This window comes from Zootoca vivipara, chromosome 5 (assembly GCF_963506605.1).
Source record: "Zootoca vivipara chromosome 5, rZooViv1.1, whole genome shotgun sequence".
NCBI lineage: Eukaryota > Metazoa > Chordata > Lepidosauria > Squamata > Lacertidae > Zootoca > Zootoca vivipara.
The window spans coordinates 71,062,717-71,078,438 of NC_083280.1; the positions used below are offsets into that span (position 1 = coordinate 71,062,717).

Below are 15,722 nucleotides of genomic sequence, written 5' to 3' on the forward strand. Positions count from 1 at the left end.
CAGGTTTATAACAGGTCACTTTGTTTGCTTCACAAAAACCAACAGTCAGTGTCAAATTTGTAAGAATTGTTTAATGTTGGTAAAATGCTCATTATAATGTCCTTTTGGAATAAGTGGAATAATTTCTCATGTATATTGAACAGTTCACACACAGGTAAACACAGGAGCTTCATTACTTATAACAGCTATGTAGACATGGGAATTGTGGCTTGCAAAAGCAACAACAAATTCACCTCTGCATCACCGTACCTGTTAAATTTTATCTTTTGCTTACCAACAAATATGGCATCTGCATGGCTTTCAATGGCCATTAGTGCTCTCAGATGTTGCTCTAATTACAAGCTGCAACAAGAGTCAATGGCTTTGGAAATGATATTTAGACACATTTTGATAAATGCCATATGGTGTAGAGCAAAGGTGAATGCTGCCTGTTCTATATTATCCTGAGCACTTGCCACTACTCCTGAAGTACAGAGAAAACACAATTAAAATTACAATTACTTGTTACTTAGTTCGTAGGTCAGCACTCAAACCCACCTATTGGTAAGTAACAGCCATGGATTTATGTGCCAATTAGTCTAAAATTCAGTCTACTTAACTACACCAATCCAGCAAGGGAGTAAGCAAACCTCTGATCATGCAAATTGTTTTGTGTCCTGTATTAACCATTTAATCAGCTTTTCATGCTGATTGTGATACATATCCAATAACAAGACTGGGAAATATATTTGTTTGAAACAATGCTGCTGCCAGAATAGACAGTCGACTAAGTGCCCCAACAGTGCAATTGGCTGTTCCCAGCACCTCTTGAAGAAAAGCAATGAAATATTAACAGTTTAAATGTATAGTATAGTTGTACCTTAAAAGGCTAGCTAGACAAGGAAGGTATTGGAAATCTGAAAATGCCAACTTAAGCAGCCAGTTTTGCAATGATCGTAACACAATTTATCCATTTAAAAAAACGAGTCTTCCCAAAATTCTCAGCTATTCAAATAAAATCCCACCACAGCCTTTTTCTTCCCTGCCCATGTCACTTCCCCACCATGGATCTAAAAGTAAAACTAAATGTATGGTAATTCAGAGCATCACAAGCAAAGGAAACATTTCCCCTGCTTTTTTTCTTTTTCAGCAGTATAGCCACCCAACAGACAGCCGCACTGCAGAAGTGTGAAAGGAAGGTGTGGTTCTGCCAGTATTTAGACATTTCCCACCCAGCCAAATTCCAGGGTGCATTCAGTAAAACCACAACCAACATTCTTCCACTGGCAAGGCTTCCTCTAGTTCCATATATGGCGCTTGCAGTATTCAGTGGCCTATGGGGAAAAGAGAGGAAGACTCAAGGAAGGCCATTCTCCATTCCTAGCACAACTCATAAGAAAATGGGCTTATATAGGAAAACTGAGGCACTTCAGAGTATCTAAGAGTTCCTATTCATCTTGCTGCCAACTAAGCTCACAACAGGGATCAGGAACATGAAGCCCTTCACATGCTGTAAGATTCTGAACACACAGACAATGCCAATACAGCTACATACCTGGATGTGCATAATGGTGTTCATCCAGCCCCATTGATAAGGAGGCAAATGCATATCCCTACTACAGGATTGCTAGATCAATATACACAGATACAGGTGGGTAAGGGCCAGTATATTCACACATAAGATGTTTTTAGAGCATTACAGTTAAAATTCTAAGCACTTGGAAGCAGAACGAGTTAATTTAATCTGACCTATCTGAGCTGTGTAAGTGTGTTTCAACTACTTACTACAAGTGCACACAATATTTAAACATACTCCCCCAATCCTATATTCCACATCACTAATATGCACCTAGATCTTCTGTAGCACAGAGGATTTTCATTTCAAAGACAATCGCCTTCCATAGAGTCATTTCACCTGCTCCGATTTTGGTCTTCGGGACACATTCCCAGAATTGTATGCTGTAAAGAGTGCTCCTATTTTTAACTGTGCTCAATTACCTATCAACTCCATCTCACTGTATTGGAAAGCTTGATATTCACCTCTTGCCGCCACCACCCCTACTTACTTGGCACTGAGCTGCAGTCTCTGCGTTCTTGCACCAGTAGCTAGGGCCCCGGACACAGACCTCCATGCCCACAAGGTGGGACGAGGGGCAGGCTCCTATTTTCTGTGGGGAAGAAGAGTACAAAAAGGGACCATTACACCTATGTAGAGACTGCCTCCTTCCTTAACTGCTCCACACTCCTTTTTAAGTTCCCCAAAGCCTCCTTCAACTTCACATTGCTCCCCACTTCTCAAAGCAGGCAGTAAGACTCAGGGTAGCTTTGCAGCAGGGATGGGGAAACCTGTAGCTCTAGGGCTGCCTGTGGCCCTCAGCAGGGTCAAGAATAAACAATTACTTTAGAACATGACTTACAGCACACACAAAGGTTGGCTCCATGACCTGCACCAGGAGGCGGACGGCAGCTGGCTCATATTGCACCACGAGTTGATCACACTGTAATAAAAAAAAAACAAGTTAAGTGGCTCTCAGTCTTTCTCCTAGATACAGCCCCCCAAGAGTGCAACTGGGTCTAAATCTTTTCTTTTCTGGATTTAATTGATTAAGCTGAATTCGTAGGGTCTCAGGACAGGCGGAATGCTCCCTAAGGAACCTCATTAGTCTTATCTAAGCCATCTTCATTTCTACAAAACTCCTAAACAGGCAGCTCTCTTTGGTTATGACTATGTCAAAAAAATACTTGGAAGTTCTGCCCAAGAAGGAACTTCTGTATCTGCTTCAATTTTTTTACTATGAGGAAAATTTGCTGGCAATTCTAAAAAGGGGGAACGGGAACAACATTTGCTTCAGATGCATTTCAAACTAGAAGTAATTAAAGAAGATAATATTTCTTCTGGCTTGCAGGATGAAGCTTCTATGTAGATAAACCAATAAAACGCCCACCACTTTTGGCAGGAAGACGAGGCAGAGATCTTCAGCTCCTTGACCTCCTCTCTCCTTTTAGAACACTTTGATCTCCCTTTCACAATAGCCATTTGGCGTACTTACGGGATACACCAAAGCTTCTGGCAGCAACTGGCAACCCTTAGAAAGCATATTTCCAATCTGTTCCTGCGTTTGATTCTTTTCCAGCTCTTGATCAACATATGTAACGATGAGCGTACACACATGGCAGACTTCACCTTCACTGGGTTTGGTTGGTTTCAATCCTTCTTCCAGAGCTTCCCTCTCTGAGGAGAAACAAAGCTTGGGAGTTAGCAACCTGGAAAGATTACTTTTTTATATATAGTATTTTTTATTACAAATTTTTATTCCTCTTTTTACACCGAATGCCTCCTGAATGCAGCTCTTAACAAAAGTTAAAACCACCCATTAAAAGCACAGAAGTAATGAAGCAATATAAATTAGAACAAAAGAGAAACCAACTATAAAAACAGAAACTAGCAAAGGCAGATGGAAACACACCATCCATTGCTCAGGAGAACAAGATTGTTTTGTGCCTTGTGCCTAAAGGCTGAAGGTAGGTGGCAGCCACATGTCTTTGGGAAGAGCATTCAATCATCATTGGGGTAACATGCCCAAGACAGCCACATCTCTGGTCTAACCTCAGAATGTTAGACAGCCTGACAAGAAATCTTGTAAGACCAGGCAAGTTGATATAGGAGCAGGTCATTGCAATCCGCCCCCCGGCCACAGAACATGACAGTGCAAGCAAATGCCATTACCTACCAAAGCTCAAAGAGGTATCTCTGGGGCAACATTTAATCATGATGCACACAGCTTCAGGTTTAGTTGCATCCAGGAGCATGTAGACAACAGCCTTTCCATAGGAATCAACAAAGTCTTTGCATTGGTCCAGGACTTCATGAGGCAATATATAGCAGACTTTTACCATCTGGTGGACTATTTCTTGCTGAAACATAAAAGCAGACAGGTATGCTAAGGAGGAAGGTGGAACATATTCTATAGTTAGTGCTAACAAGCAAGGAGATGTTAATTACTGGCAGGAGTGAGCCAGCCAGCAGTAAATCACAACGGGCAGGTGAACTTAACTCTTTCTTAGAAAAACAGAATCTGCACAGGAGTGCCAGGCCTAATGAGCACAGCAACTCTTATTCAGCAGGCCTTGCCCCTATGAGGCAGTTGTAAGGACTGAAGGTCCCCACCTCCTCACAGCTTCCTAAGTCCTCTCCTCTCCAGGGTTTCTCCCCCAAGCAATCTGAGATGGCGCCTTTGTGAAACTAACTTCTCTTCCCTCTTCATGCCTCTCCAGGTTCTGTGATAGCAGGTGGGAAGGGAGCTTGTCACACTAGGAGGCGTAGACCCCCATGCCTCTTTACCAGCCTGACATATATCTGCCTCTTGGCCTCCATCCCGCCTCTCTCCTGCTTCAGCTTCTATCTCTGATTCTGGACTTCTCTGCCACAGACTCTCCCTGCTCACTCAGCCCTGTTCCTCTTCAGCTTCTGACATCTCTCTACACCCCCCCCCCCCAGGCTGCTTCCTCTGCTCTCTCATTGTTGTCCCACCACCAATCCCCAGGCTTTGAGCCTTCTTCCCTTGGGGGTTCCCCAGCTGGTTCCTCCCCCCCCCCACTCCTCTGCATTGAACCAGTCCATGACCATTACTTCTTTCCTCTATGAAAAGCAAGAGGAGAAGTTACTGTCGATCTTAGTAACTGAACGAAAGTCACCACAGCAAAGAAGATAGGGGGTCCTCTTGAGTGTTGGGTAGGAGGAGGTCATTTGACAGGTGCAGTAAGAAAAGCTGTACCTGCATGAACTCCCTTTTCTGGTAATAAGAGACAAACTGAGACAGGCAGTTTCCTCAGTTGTTCCTCTCCTTCTATGCAGCCCCTCTAATGTTTCAACTAGTCACCTCCAAACCCACCCATGTTTCCATATCAAGTGCTGATGAAAGGCATCCTGTAAGTTTGAAATGAGACATTCATTCAACTTCTCATAATGAGGAAACCAAGAGTTTAGATTCCTGCATTGCAGGAGGTTGAACTAGATGATCTTTGGGGTCTCTTCCAACTCTACGATACTAAGCAGTGCTCTCACATCCCAACTTCCCTCACAGTAGCAGTGATGCAGGCCTCCAAAAGTGAAGAAAAAACCTCCAAAGAGAGCCCCCTCCCGAACCCTCTGCCACCACCCGAGAGATGACAATAGGTTTCCTCAGCCTTACTTCTGTGACATTCTCCTCCAGCATGCCCTCTGCAAGGGTTACTATTTTCTTGCAAAAACCACACGCAAACTCAGGGTTTTTGCCATTTGATGTTTTCTGCCAGATTAAAGAAAAGAACAAGAAGAAGAAAAAATCAAGCACAACTTTTAAGGACAAGCAACAGTAGAATACTAAAACATTGTTAACTCAAGCTTAGTCGAAATAACATTTTCTGCGGAATGCAGCAAACCCCCTTTTTTAGTGATTGCTTTGGAAAAGTGCGCAAAAAGCCCCTGCCTATTCAAGGAAGCAATGCCTTCATTCTGAATCGACTTCATTTGCCTTCAGTGACATCGGCATGAAGCCAAACCTGATTGGCTACATAAGGCAATGGCACTGTCCAGTTCATGGAATGTTCTCATCTGGCTGGGATCAGCCATGTAGAAGAAACTGTCCAAATTTTCAACTGGCATTCTTTTTACACTGAAATTATGCCACATATTATTGACTACCCAATTTCATGATGTCACCCCGTTCACATAGTGATCCCCAGTTGGCTAGGATTCTCCATGTGACTACTTTGGGAACAAACAAAAAAAGCAGCAGCAAATGGGGGAAAACAAATTGTGCCAAAGCAGCAGCAAATGGGGAAAAACTCTACCAAAAAAGGTGCAAAACATGCAGAAATATCCCCAGAAAAGGCATCATTTTTCCAACTACCACTTAAAAAAAAAATAGGCGCAACTCAGCTAAAATTAAATAAATTTTCCTGAATTCACTGGGGAGCATTTGCTTAAATATTTCCCATTGAAATCAATAGAATTTAAAAGTTGGATTGTGCTAGTTAAATTTTGGGGGTTGTCACAAAGAGAGATGGGTCACAGTGAAGTAAATGAGAATATGCATTGCAGGGGGTTGGACAATGAGCCTAGCAGTTCCTTCCAATTCTATGATTTAATGCCCATGCAAAGGATCTCCCAGACAGGGGCCACGCATTAACTCTTTTGCTAAGGATGTGCAGACCCTGGAAAAGGTACACTAATCTTATTAAAAACGATTGCAATTCTCCTGGTTTTCCTCAGAGGGAGTTTCAAAATTCTGCATGAAGGTTGTTTTTGGAAAAATTCAGCATCTCCCTAGTGTTGATGTGTAGGTTAACACTGCTAAAAATTCATATCGAAACTCATTTTTCGCCCTTTGATATTCCTCTGATGTTTGCCACGCAGGAGTCTCCAGATCCTCATTGCATTTGACTTTAGGCACAAATAAATTCAGCAGCTACTCTGCTCTGCCCCATTTTGCAATGCTCTCAGCCTCTGCCTGCCCCCTGGCAGAGCAGGAGGGGGCTCTTTCGCTCTTACCTCTACAGAATCTGATACTGTAGACAGGTCATCAAAGTGTTTAGCTGGCAGTAATGCATGAAAAAGCTCGGGTTCTGCAGAGTCACAGAAGGCACCACAGACAGTCTTTGATTGCTGAAAGGGGAGGAAAAAGTTCCATTGGAGAACAAATCTCGTTTTCTCTTGCTACCATAAATTAACACGGAGCTGCAGGAGGGTTGTGGTTGTGGTTTGAGGGGAACAGGGGGAGGGATCCTGCATCATACCTGGACTAGACCCTCCCATTGCTAAGGTTACCCATGCCTTCACATGCTGCAGGTGAATGAAGAAGGAAACTGTGATTGTGATACTGGTCTGCACCCACCCACAACATCATTGGGCAAGTGTGGATAAACACACACCCTTGTCAAGACCAACTAGATCTGTTTTCAAATGGAAATCTACAATGAGCTTATATTTTCAGAATGAAACCAATTTGACAAGAGGTGCTTTTCAGGAGCAAAAAATATGGAATATTTGGGTTGCCATACGTCCGGATTTTCCTGGACATGTCCAGGATTTCAGTGACGGAATTAGCATCCAGGAGGAATATTGGTAAATCGTCAAAATGTCCAGGTTTTTGAAACTTTCCTTTAAAAAGCTCAACAACTTTTTGTGTCTGGATTTTTACTTCTTGAAACATGGCAACCCTACAATAGTTCTAGATTGCATGTGGAGTGCATTCTGTAGAAAAAGCAAGGACTCTATTGATCCTAGAATTAAAGGTGTGTATGCACCCTTAAGAGTGGCTGGGGAAACCCAGCCAGATGGGCAGGGTATAAATAATAAATTATTTTTATAAAATTATTATAAGCTTCACTTCTCCAGTTGGCATTAAAAGCAGGATGTGATCAACCTCCCTCTCAACCTCCAAGCTCCCTTCTGTCAGGCAAAGGTGGTTTCAATTGTCCAACCCACAAATTATCAGCAACGGTTGACCTAGGAATGAAAAACATTCTCACGTACCTCCTCCTGTGATCAGCAGAAAGTCAATCGAATTGTGAAGCGGGGAGTGGGGAGAAAACCAGTAGTTAAAATCATGAGGGAAAAATTCAGAGAGTAAATCCTACAGACTGAACTAGCTAATCCATAAACTCGCCCACCTGATAGCATCATGTTGCAAAACTAGCTGTGTAAACTTTCCTTGTCCAACAACTCTGTTTATCTGTAACAGGTGCTTTTCACGGGCCTATTCATGCTATCAAATCACCTTCCGTAGAAGGTGCAATTCTTCCATAAAGGCACAGTGCGTGTCTCCCACTCCCAGAAGTCAAAGCAGAGTGCTCTCAAACTACTTAAGACGTGAAATGAAGTATTCGCCATTCTGGATATGGCTTCATTGCTTGAATGATAATGTCTAGTCACACTGGTGCCTTGGGATAAAGGTCAGCAACTGGAACCCTCTAGGACAAATCTGGCCTCCAGAAGGTGGAGCATCCTGTCCTATTAGTCTCCCCACAGCTTTTGACAAACTAGGCTGTGGACTTTAAACCTTGTTCCCACTATGCATGTTAATTTTACCCAGATCTCCTGATACTTGTTTTCCTATGCCAATATGTAATGCCTTATACAAATAATGATCAATCCCATGTCTAGAATATCTTACAAGCCTGAATTTAGATATTACAATGCTTTTGCTGTCGTAAAATTGGCCCTGAAGTGATGATGCTTTTCTGCCTGGAAAAGGCTAGAGTGTAAATGTCTGCCTCAATCAACTTACCAATAGATGTGTCAGCAATTGGACAAAAACATGTGAATACTCAAAGGCATATTTCTTGCACTGTGGAGGGAAGGTGGGGGGGGGAGAGAGAAACAGCTTCAATAATTACTAACAAGATCAATCCATTAATTTCACCCACACCCAGCTTGGAGAACTCCATGCTATCTCTGGAGCATGCAAAATTCTCACGCCTCCTTTCATTTTGAAATGCTCGTAGGAGCAATCCTTTTAAACTTGATCAAAGATAAACAGTACAAGAGAGGTACTGCCAGGACCAGTTGTTGCCTAAGACGCAGCACCTCACCTTACTTAGTGGCACAGAGCTCAGCAGGGCATTTTCTGATTGGCTTCTTTCGTTCTTGTGACTGAGGACTTATTTCAAACTACTGCTGGTCACACCAAAGAAAGCTTATTCATATGAAATGACTTGTGATTTAAATGAGAAATGACCTGATTTAAATGAGCTACCAGGTATTTCTAAGCCCTGGTGGGTAAACTGTGACCACAGACTGAGGGACAATGTCTAAAACAAGACATAAAAAATATAGTTGTGTAGATCCAGCCTTTGATTTCCAGATGACAGACCCAGGTCCTGAATATATATATATAAAGAAGGTCTGTTTTTCAGAAGCCTATCCACTGACTTTTTTTTCTAAAGAAAAACCTGTTTAAGCAAAATTAAACCACGTTACAAAAATGCTTCATAAAGAAATAGCAGCTGTGTTGAAAAGTTGGCTCTACTCGTACTGCTATTCAAAAACAAGTCCTCTTCCCTTTGTGGCACTGTCAGGTAGGGAAACCTATCATTGTTGCCAAACGTATTCTATATATCTTTATTGGATATCTCCTTATCATTAGTGTGAAGCAATAACATCCAGTTACCTCATTTACCAAGTCAGACCCCAGATGTTCACAGTATTGTTCAGCATAAGAAGCAAAGGACTGGACAAGGAAAGAGCTGCTCTTGAAACCTTCCTTCATTGCAGCAACTACTTGTTGACAGTCTCTGCAAGGATTTTCTTCCTTCTGCTAGAGGAAAAAAAGAAAAGGTTGGAGGGGAGAAATGAAGGATTGTTAAGACTGTGGCAGGGAGGGAAAGAGTTAAAATTCCCCGCCGCTTCCCCAATTGCCCCTAGCACACCCCCACAAACACACGGGTAAGCTTTCAGAGGCTGCTCTGGCTTACCCATGTATTATTATTATTATTATTATTATTATTATTATTATTATTATTTAGTATAAAACACTAAAATCAGTTATAACAAACACAGCCAATAGGGTTGCCAATACGTCTGGAATTTCCCGGACATAGCCAGAATACTGCAGTCAGAAGCAGTGCCTGCCTGGGCGGAAATCACAAATGTCCAGGAAAATCCGGATATATGGCAACCCATGTTGGCAGTGTCATTTTTTTCTTTAAAATAGCTGAAAAACTCAACAACTTTGGCCCAGAAAAAGCTCAACTCTTGTGTCCAAATTTTCACTTTTTGAAATATGGCAACCCTAATATCCAAACACAACTGAAAAGATTAAAAAAAAAACCAGGTCTTTCTTACAGATCTCACCTCATTAAAGGAGGCCACAAATACCTGAAACTCTTCAAACTAAGATCTAAAAGCCCAGGGAATGCCATTTATATGAAAGCCATTCATGCAACTCATGGTACATCCAATATGGCCCTCTGAGCATGCCTCAAAATCCTGTGCATGATCGCAAAAGTCTTTGGAGTACATTCTAAAGTCTGCACAAAAGGGTTGTCTATCCCAGAAGCAGTGTGACATCTCAGACTTGTGCCCTGCTTCTGACATGGAAGATAACACCTTGAACTGGTCTTCCTGTAATTCCCTAGTCTTCCTGTAAAATGGGACTGAGTCTCACCTATAGGCCAGGCCAAAATCCTCTATGAAGTACGAGCCAGCTATAGTTTAACCTCTTTCCAAAATGCAATTGCCTTCCCCTGTGGTAGACGTGAAATTCTGGTTCGCAGATAGGCTGTATGTAGCTTATAGCCAAACTAGACCTAATGGAGGCAGCCATGTTTGTTGCTCACACATCTGCCCCGATTTGTGTACAAAGCAGGATGTCTGTGTACATCTTATTTTCACATCAGAAGCAGGGCAAAGGCTAAGAGCTTTTTGCCTTCCCTATTTTAGCTCCCCTGCAGCCCATCACTTCAGGCATTTTTCTCCCAGCCTGCTACAAAAAACAACAACCCAGAAGTGGCTGAGCTGGGCTGGACAAAATGAGCCGAAAGCTAAGGATGGAGGGAGAGGAATGTGTTGGGTAGGGCAGATTACTCACTGCCCTTTTAAAAGCTAAAATTACAGACTCAGCTCATCCCTTCTATGTTTTGCATCTACTCCTTCCTCCATGAGAAATAAACATTATCATTATTTTGCTCCTTAGAGTAAGCTGTACTGATAACCTTCAGCCACACTGTCAGTCTGTTCTGACTTTTCCCTCAACTACCGAGTGCTGCTGAGGACAAATGTCTTAAAACACAAACCCCGTAAACAGAAAACAAGGCAGTGAATGGATGACTGAGGGAGATGTCATTAAACAAACAACAATTAAGCAAGCCAGTTTAATTATCAAGGCTTCATGGGAAGGACGCAGAAGAGAGCCTGGGGTTTTCTATGTTCTTCCTACCACAGCAGCTTTCATGTCTCTGTGGTGGCACCCAATCTATGGAACAGTATGTTTCCCTTTGGTTCTGTGAGCTGCCCAGAGGACCTACGTTGATGGATGCCATATAAAAACTCAGTCAAATCAATAAAATAATGTGCCAATGCAAACAGGCTTCCTTCAAGCCACTTGTCCTCTCACTGTTAAAAATGGATGAACAGATCGCGCAAGTGAGGCCTACGCACATTGCAAGCCCTTTGACGGGTACACACATTTGGCAGTGGAGAAGTGTCCAAGCCTGAAGGACTCTCAAAAAACAAATTCCCCTCCTCAGAGAATTCTGGGCCCTGTGGTTTGTTACAGGTTGCTGGGAATTGTATCCTGTGAGGAGTAAACTACACCGCCCAGAATGTTCTGAGGGGAAGAATGTGCTTTGGAGAGAAATCGTTCCTGGCTTTCATGTGTTTGAGCAAAGGGAGACAACTCCATACAAGCTGCGTCCTCACCAGAAACTCAGTTTGGGGCTCATCCTGAGGATAGAGGAGAAGGGGCACGTTAGCTATCAAGGGAGCCAACATTTCGGGGAAATCCGTCATATCAGGCATTCCATTAGAAGTGAATGGCTTCTGGAACTTCAGGGCTCCTTCCAAGGGTACCAGATGACTGCATAGCCTAAAGGCACCACATACTATTTCAGGCCTATCCTAGAAAGAGCAACAGAGAGAGAGAGAGAACATTGTCAGCCCTTAAAGTGGAGGAAAATAAATAAAAACACTTGAAAACACTCTTGTGTGTGTGTTCCCTTAGGTCTGCCTTGCAGAATTACAAATGTACAGAGTCACTCCTAGGAAAGTTTGTACTTTTTAGCTTCTTATTTATTTAATACAGGGCCATTTGTGTGACAGCACTCACAGATATGACGTACCAACACTTTTTTCTGCCTATGGCAGCCATTTTGGCTTGGGCACCCACAGCAGTTTTATCAATATATGTTTGGCTGTATAATTATAATTATTGTGAGGTTTTTAGATTGTAATTTTATGTTGTGAACCACTCAGAGACCTGCAAGCATAGGGTAGCATACAATTTGTAATAGTAATAATGTATTGGCACCTATTTTTTTACCCCCAAAATGCACTGGTTTAATATAATACAGGGTCCCTCACTTTGTTAGGGCTACAGGAGGCTGTTTATTGATGAACCAGCTAACATGCAACAATTTAAGAAAACGAACTTGTTCATAAATGATCTTTAATTAGGAACAAGCTGTGAGGTGGCCTAGTTTGCTGGTGATACCAAATTGTTCCGACTTATTAAAGCAAAAAGATTGCAAAAGGACCTCTGCAAACTGAGTGAATAGGCAGTAAAATGTCAAATGCAATTCAATGTAAATATGTGTAAAATGATGCACTTTGGAGCAAAACTATTTGAATTTCACATATACACTCAGGGGGTCTGAGCCGGCAATGGCAAACCAGCAACAAAAACTTGGGGTCAATAATAGATTGCTCAATGAATCTGTTGACCCAGTGTGCAGTGCCCATGAAAAAGGCAAATTCTACGCTGGGCTTCATTAGTAAAGGAATTGAAAATAAATCTGCTGAGATTGTAAACTTATGTTCTTATGAAACTAACCACAAAAACAAGCTAAAGGGTGGTGTCTTGGCTCCAACCCATAATAATTGGAGACAATACTGAACTCTATAATAACTTCCTATTATATTGAGTGGGTGGTGGAAAATATTTACAATTCAGCAAGTCTTAGTTTTTAATTAAGAATTCTTTCTGTTCAAAATGGTTGACTCTCAGAAGAAGAAAAGAAATAAAAACATGAGTTTGGTATAAAAGTATTTTCAGAACCGGTGTGAAAGAAAAATGACTATGTTTTGAGTTAAACAAGAATGAAACTAAAAAGCTAGCCTATGAAACCTAATATAAATAAAACCAACATTATTCATAGCATAGATGCATCCTCAGAGAGGATTCCACACAGTGTGACTGGCTTGGATCTTGTCCGTGTAATTTGTGGTTTAAAGTGTCAGTACCAACAATATCTCAGTCTATTTACCTGCACTTGTTTTCCAAGTTGCACCAGAATGATAACTCCTGTGTCCACCATCTTCTTGCATTTGATTGACCAGTCCTGGAAAGGGAGAAACTGGCAACCTTTTTCCAAAAATTTACTGATTCTTTCCTGAGGAAAATAAATAGAAGAAAGAAAGAAAGAAAGAAAGAAAGAAAGAAAGAAAGAAAGAAAGAAAGAAAGAAAGAAAGAAAGAAAGAGGAGCATTATAAGATGGTTTTGTACCAAGTTGCAATATTTTCTGGAAGGGCTGCAGAAATTTATGGAAAGGGGTGTGGAGACCCACTTTGAATGAAGTCTCCACAAGTCCTGTAGCGCAGAGAGGGTACCATCTTAGCCAAGAGCATTTTAGAATATAAGGAGAGCCTACTGAACAAGGCCAATGGCCCACATTACCCAGCATCCTGTTCTCACAGAGGCTACGCAGATGCCTGTGGGTAAATCCGCAAGCAGGACCAGAGCACAACAACACAATTTATTTCCAGAAAATGGTATGCAGAAGCGTTATTGTCTCTGACTGCAAAAGCAGAGCAGAGCTATCGTGAATTTCAGAATTTAAACAAAGGTATGTTTGACTTTCAGATTTCAAAGGTCATTTCAGGGTAATTCAAAAGGCAAGCCCTCCCTTGCTTAATGCTATTCCCCCACGTGAACTATTGCAATGCTCTTTATGTGGGGCTGCCTTTGAAAACAGTTCAGAAACTTCAGTTACTGCAGAATGTGGCTGCCTAGTTGTTGACAGGTTTGAGAGCAACAGAGAATAAGACGCAAATTTTGTTTCAGCTATGTGGCCTGCCTGTATGTTTCTGAGCTTAATTCAAAATGCTGGTTTGGAATGATTAAGCTCTTCAGGGCTCAGGGCTCCAATATCTTTCCAGAATGCTACTTTTGGTATGAACCTGCCTGGACCCTTAGATCTTTGTCTGAGGCGCTTCTTCAAGTCCCCCCTCTGAGCAAATCTTGGAGGGTGGTGACAAGAGAAGGGTCTTTTCAGTGGTGGCCCCCATTCTGTGGAATGCGCTCCCCTGTGAGAGACACATGTCAACCTTTGTTGACACATCTTTGGTGCCAGGTGCTGGCTTACTTTTCCACCTTGGATTTCAATAGACTGAGGTGATATTGTTTTGTTATTAGCTGCCAACGCTTCCTGTGACCATATGGGGGTTGCTTTTGTTTTGTTTTTATGGTGTAATATATTTTGTTGTTTTTAACAGTGCTGTAAACTGCTTGGAGAGCTCTGGGTAACAAGCAACTACCTATCAATTAATAGTAACAAAAACAAGAAGAAGAATATAATAATGATACGTTATGACACAATGGGCTCATACAGTCAAACAGAAATTGTAACACATCTAAAATACTTTCAGTTTATGCCTAGGGTTGCCAACTTCTGAGCCACCCCCCACCACTATGGTTTATTATTGGAAGGCAATGATAGACCATAATGTGTCTGTCCATACCTACTGATTTTTGAGAATTAGTCAAAGGCATAACAGACCATGCTATTTGTAGCAGAGCAGGGGTGGGGGGAAGAGATAATTCTGTGTTCTCAGTTGTTCACCAAACGAAGGGTGGAAATCCTATAATCCTCTCCGGAATACTTACATCCGTGGAATTGTCTTGCATGATCTTCGCCATCATTACTGTAACGAGCTTGCACATACCACACTTGAGACTTTTCTGAGAAAGAGAAGAAAGAAAGAGTCAAGAGCGCAATGCATATCAGCACACGGATTATGACAAACTTGGGTTGACCTTAGGCTGCATACATATCATGAGTTGGATTCAACTATTCCAATTCCATTGGCAGAATACAGCACAAGGACACCAGCTAGTGCAGCATGGGGCTTCCCCCTGCCCTGCCCTGCCCTGCCCCAAATCAGCTCTAGGGGTCAGGAGAACCCCAGAGGTGCCTGCAGTGGGGAGGGGGGAATTGTCCCACGGAAACCATCAGAAGAGCACAACACTGAGCCAGCGTGGTGTAGTGGTTAAAAGCGGTGGACTTGTAATCTGGTGAGCCGGGTTTCCTTCCAGCTCCTCCACATGCAGCCGCTGGGTGACCTTGGGCTAGTCACACTTCTCTGAAGTCTCTCAGCCTCACTCACCTCACAGAGTGTTTATTGGGGAGGAAAGGAAAGGAGATTGCTAGCCACTTTAAGACTCCTTAGGGTAGTGATAAAGCAGGATATAGAATCAAAACCTCTTCTTCTTCTTCGCCATATATTTGAAGCACATGAAATCCATGAAACTAGTTTAGTCCTTCCCAGCACCCTGAACCAACTATAGTTCCCAGGATTCAGGTGTTTGTGTGCTTTGCATGTATGGTGTGTACGCAACCTAGGTTAGTTGCACTTCGTCCCCACTGAAATCAGCGGGACTTCAATTTAAGATGACCTCTTTCTATACGGCTGCTTCAGGATCTAAATCAAGGCAGACCATTGCTTTACCTTGCCCAGCCTGCTCTGTCTGACAGCTGCTACCGTATGTGGCCACTGACCCAAAGGTGCATGCAAGGGAATGTACCTAGACACTTATACAGGCAACACATGCGCTTTCCCCCCTGAGCTGTATGGTGCAGCTAAATAAGGGTTTGAGGCATAATTCCCTGGGTACTCGAACACCCACAAAATTCCCCATGAAGAGGCTGGGCACCCACAAATTTCAATGCCAGGGCCATCCACATTTCACAGCCCTGGGCACCCACAGTCGCAGGGCCAAGCTGGCACTCCAAGGACAGAACCACACTTTACGTTAAAAGTGTGGCC

The 15,722-nt window shown here is 42.6% G+C and overlaps 1 protein-coding gene across 1 annotated transcript in view; it reads right to left on the reverse strand.

Annotated features, from left to right (window-relative positions):
• Positions 1–51: 51 nt before the first annotated feature.
• The window catches only part of LOC118096175 (prosaposin), a 39,890-nt gene continuing 24,219 nt past the window's right edge, over positions 52–15,722 (reverse strand). Inside the window, exons 3-14 of the mRNA XM_060275204.1 lie at positions 14,563–14,637; positions 12,943–13,068; positions 11,381–11,578; positions 9,132–9,278; positions 8,250–8,309; positions 6,512–6,676; positions 5,172–5,267; positions 3,711–3,894; positions 3,030–3,211; positions 2,397–2,477; positions 2,046–2,147; positions 52–1,313 (exon numbers count right to left, since the gene is read on the reverse strand). Of these exons, the coding sequence (XP_060131187.1) occupies positions 1,278–1,313; positions 2,046–2,147; positions 2,397–2,477; positions 3,030–3,211; positions 3,711–3,894; positions 5,172–5,267; positions 6,512–6,676; positions 8,250–8,309; positions 9,132–9,278; positions 11,381–11,578; positions 12,943–13,068; positions 14,563–14,637 (1,452 nt within the window). The 3' untranslated portion in view covers positions 52–1,277. The remainder of the gene's footprint in view (positions 1,314–2,045; positions 2,148–2,396; positions 2,478–3,029; positions 3,212–3,710; positions 3,895–5,171; positions 5,268–6,511; positions 6,677–8,249; positions 8,310–9,131; positions 9,279–11,380; positions 11,579–12,942; positions 13,069–14,562; positions 14,638–15,722) is intronic.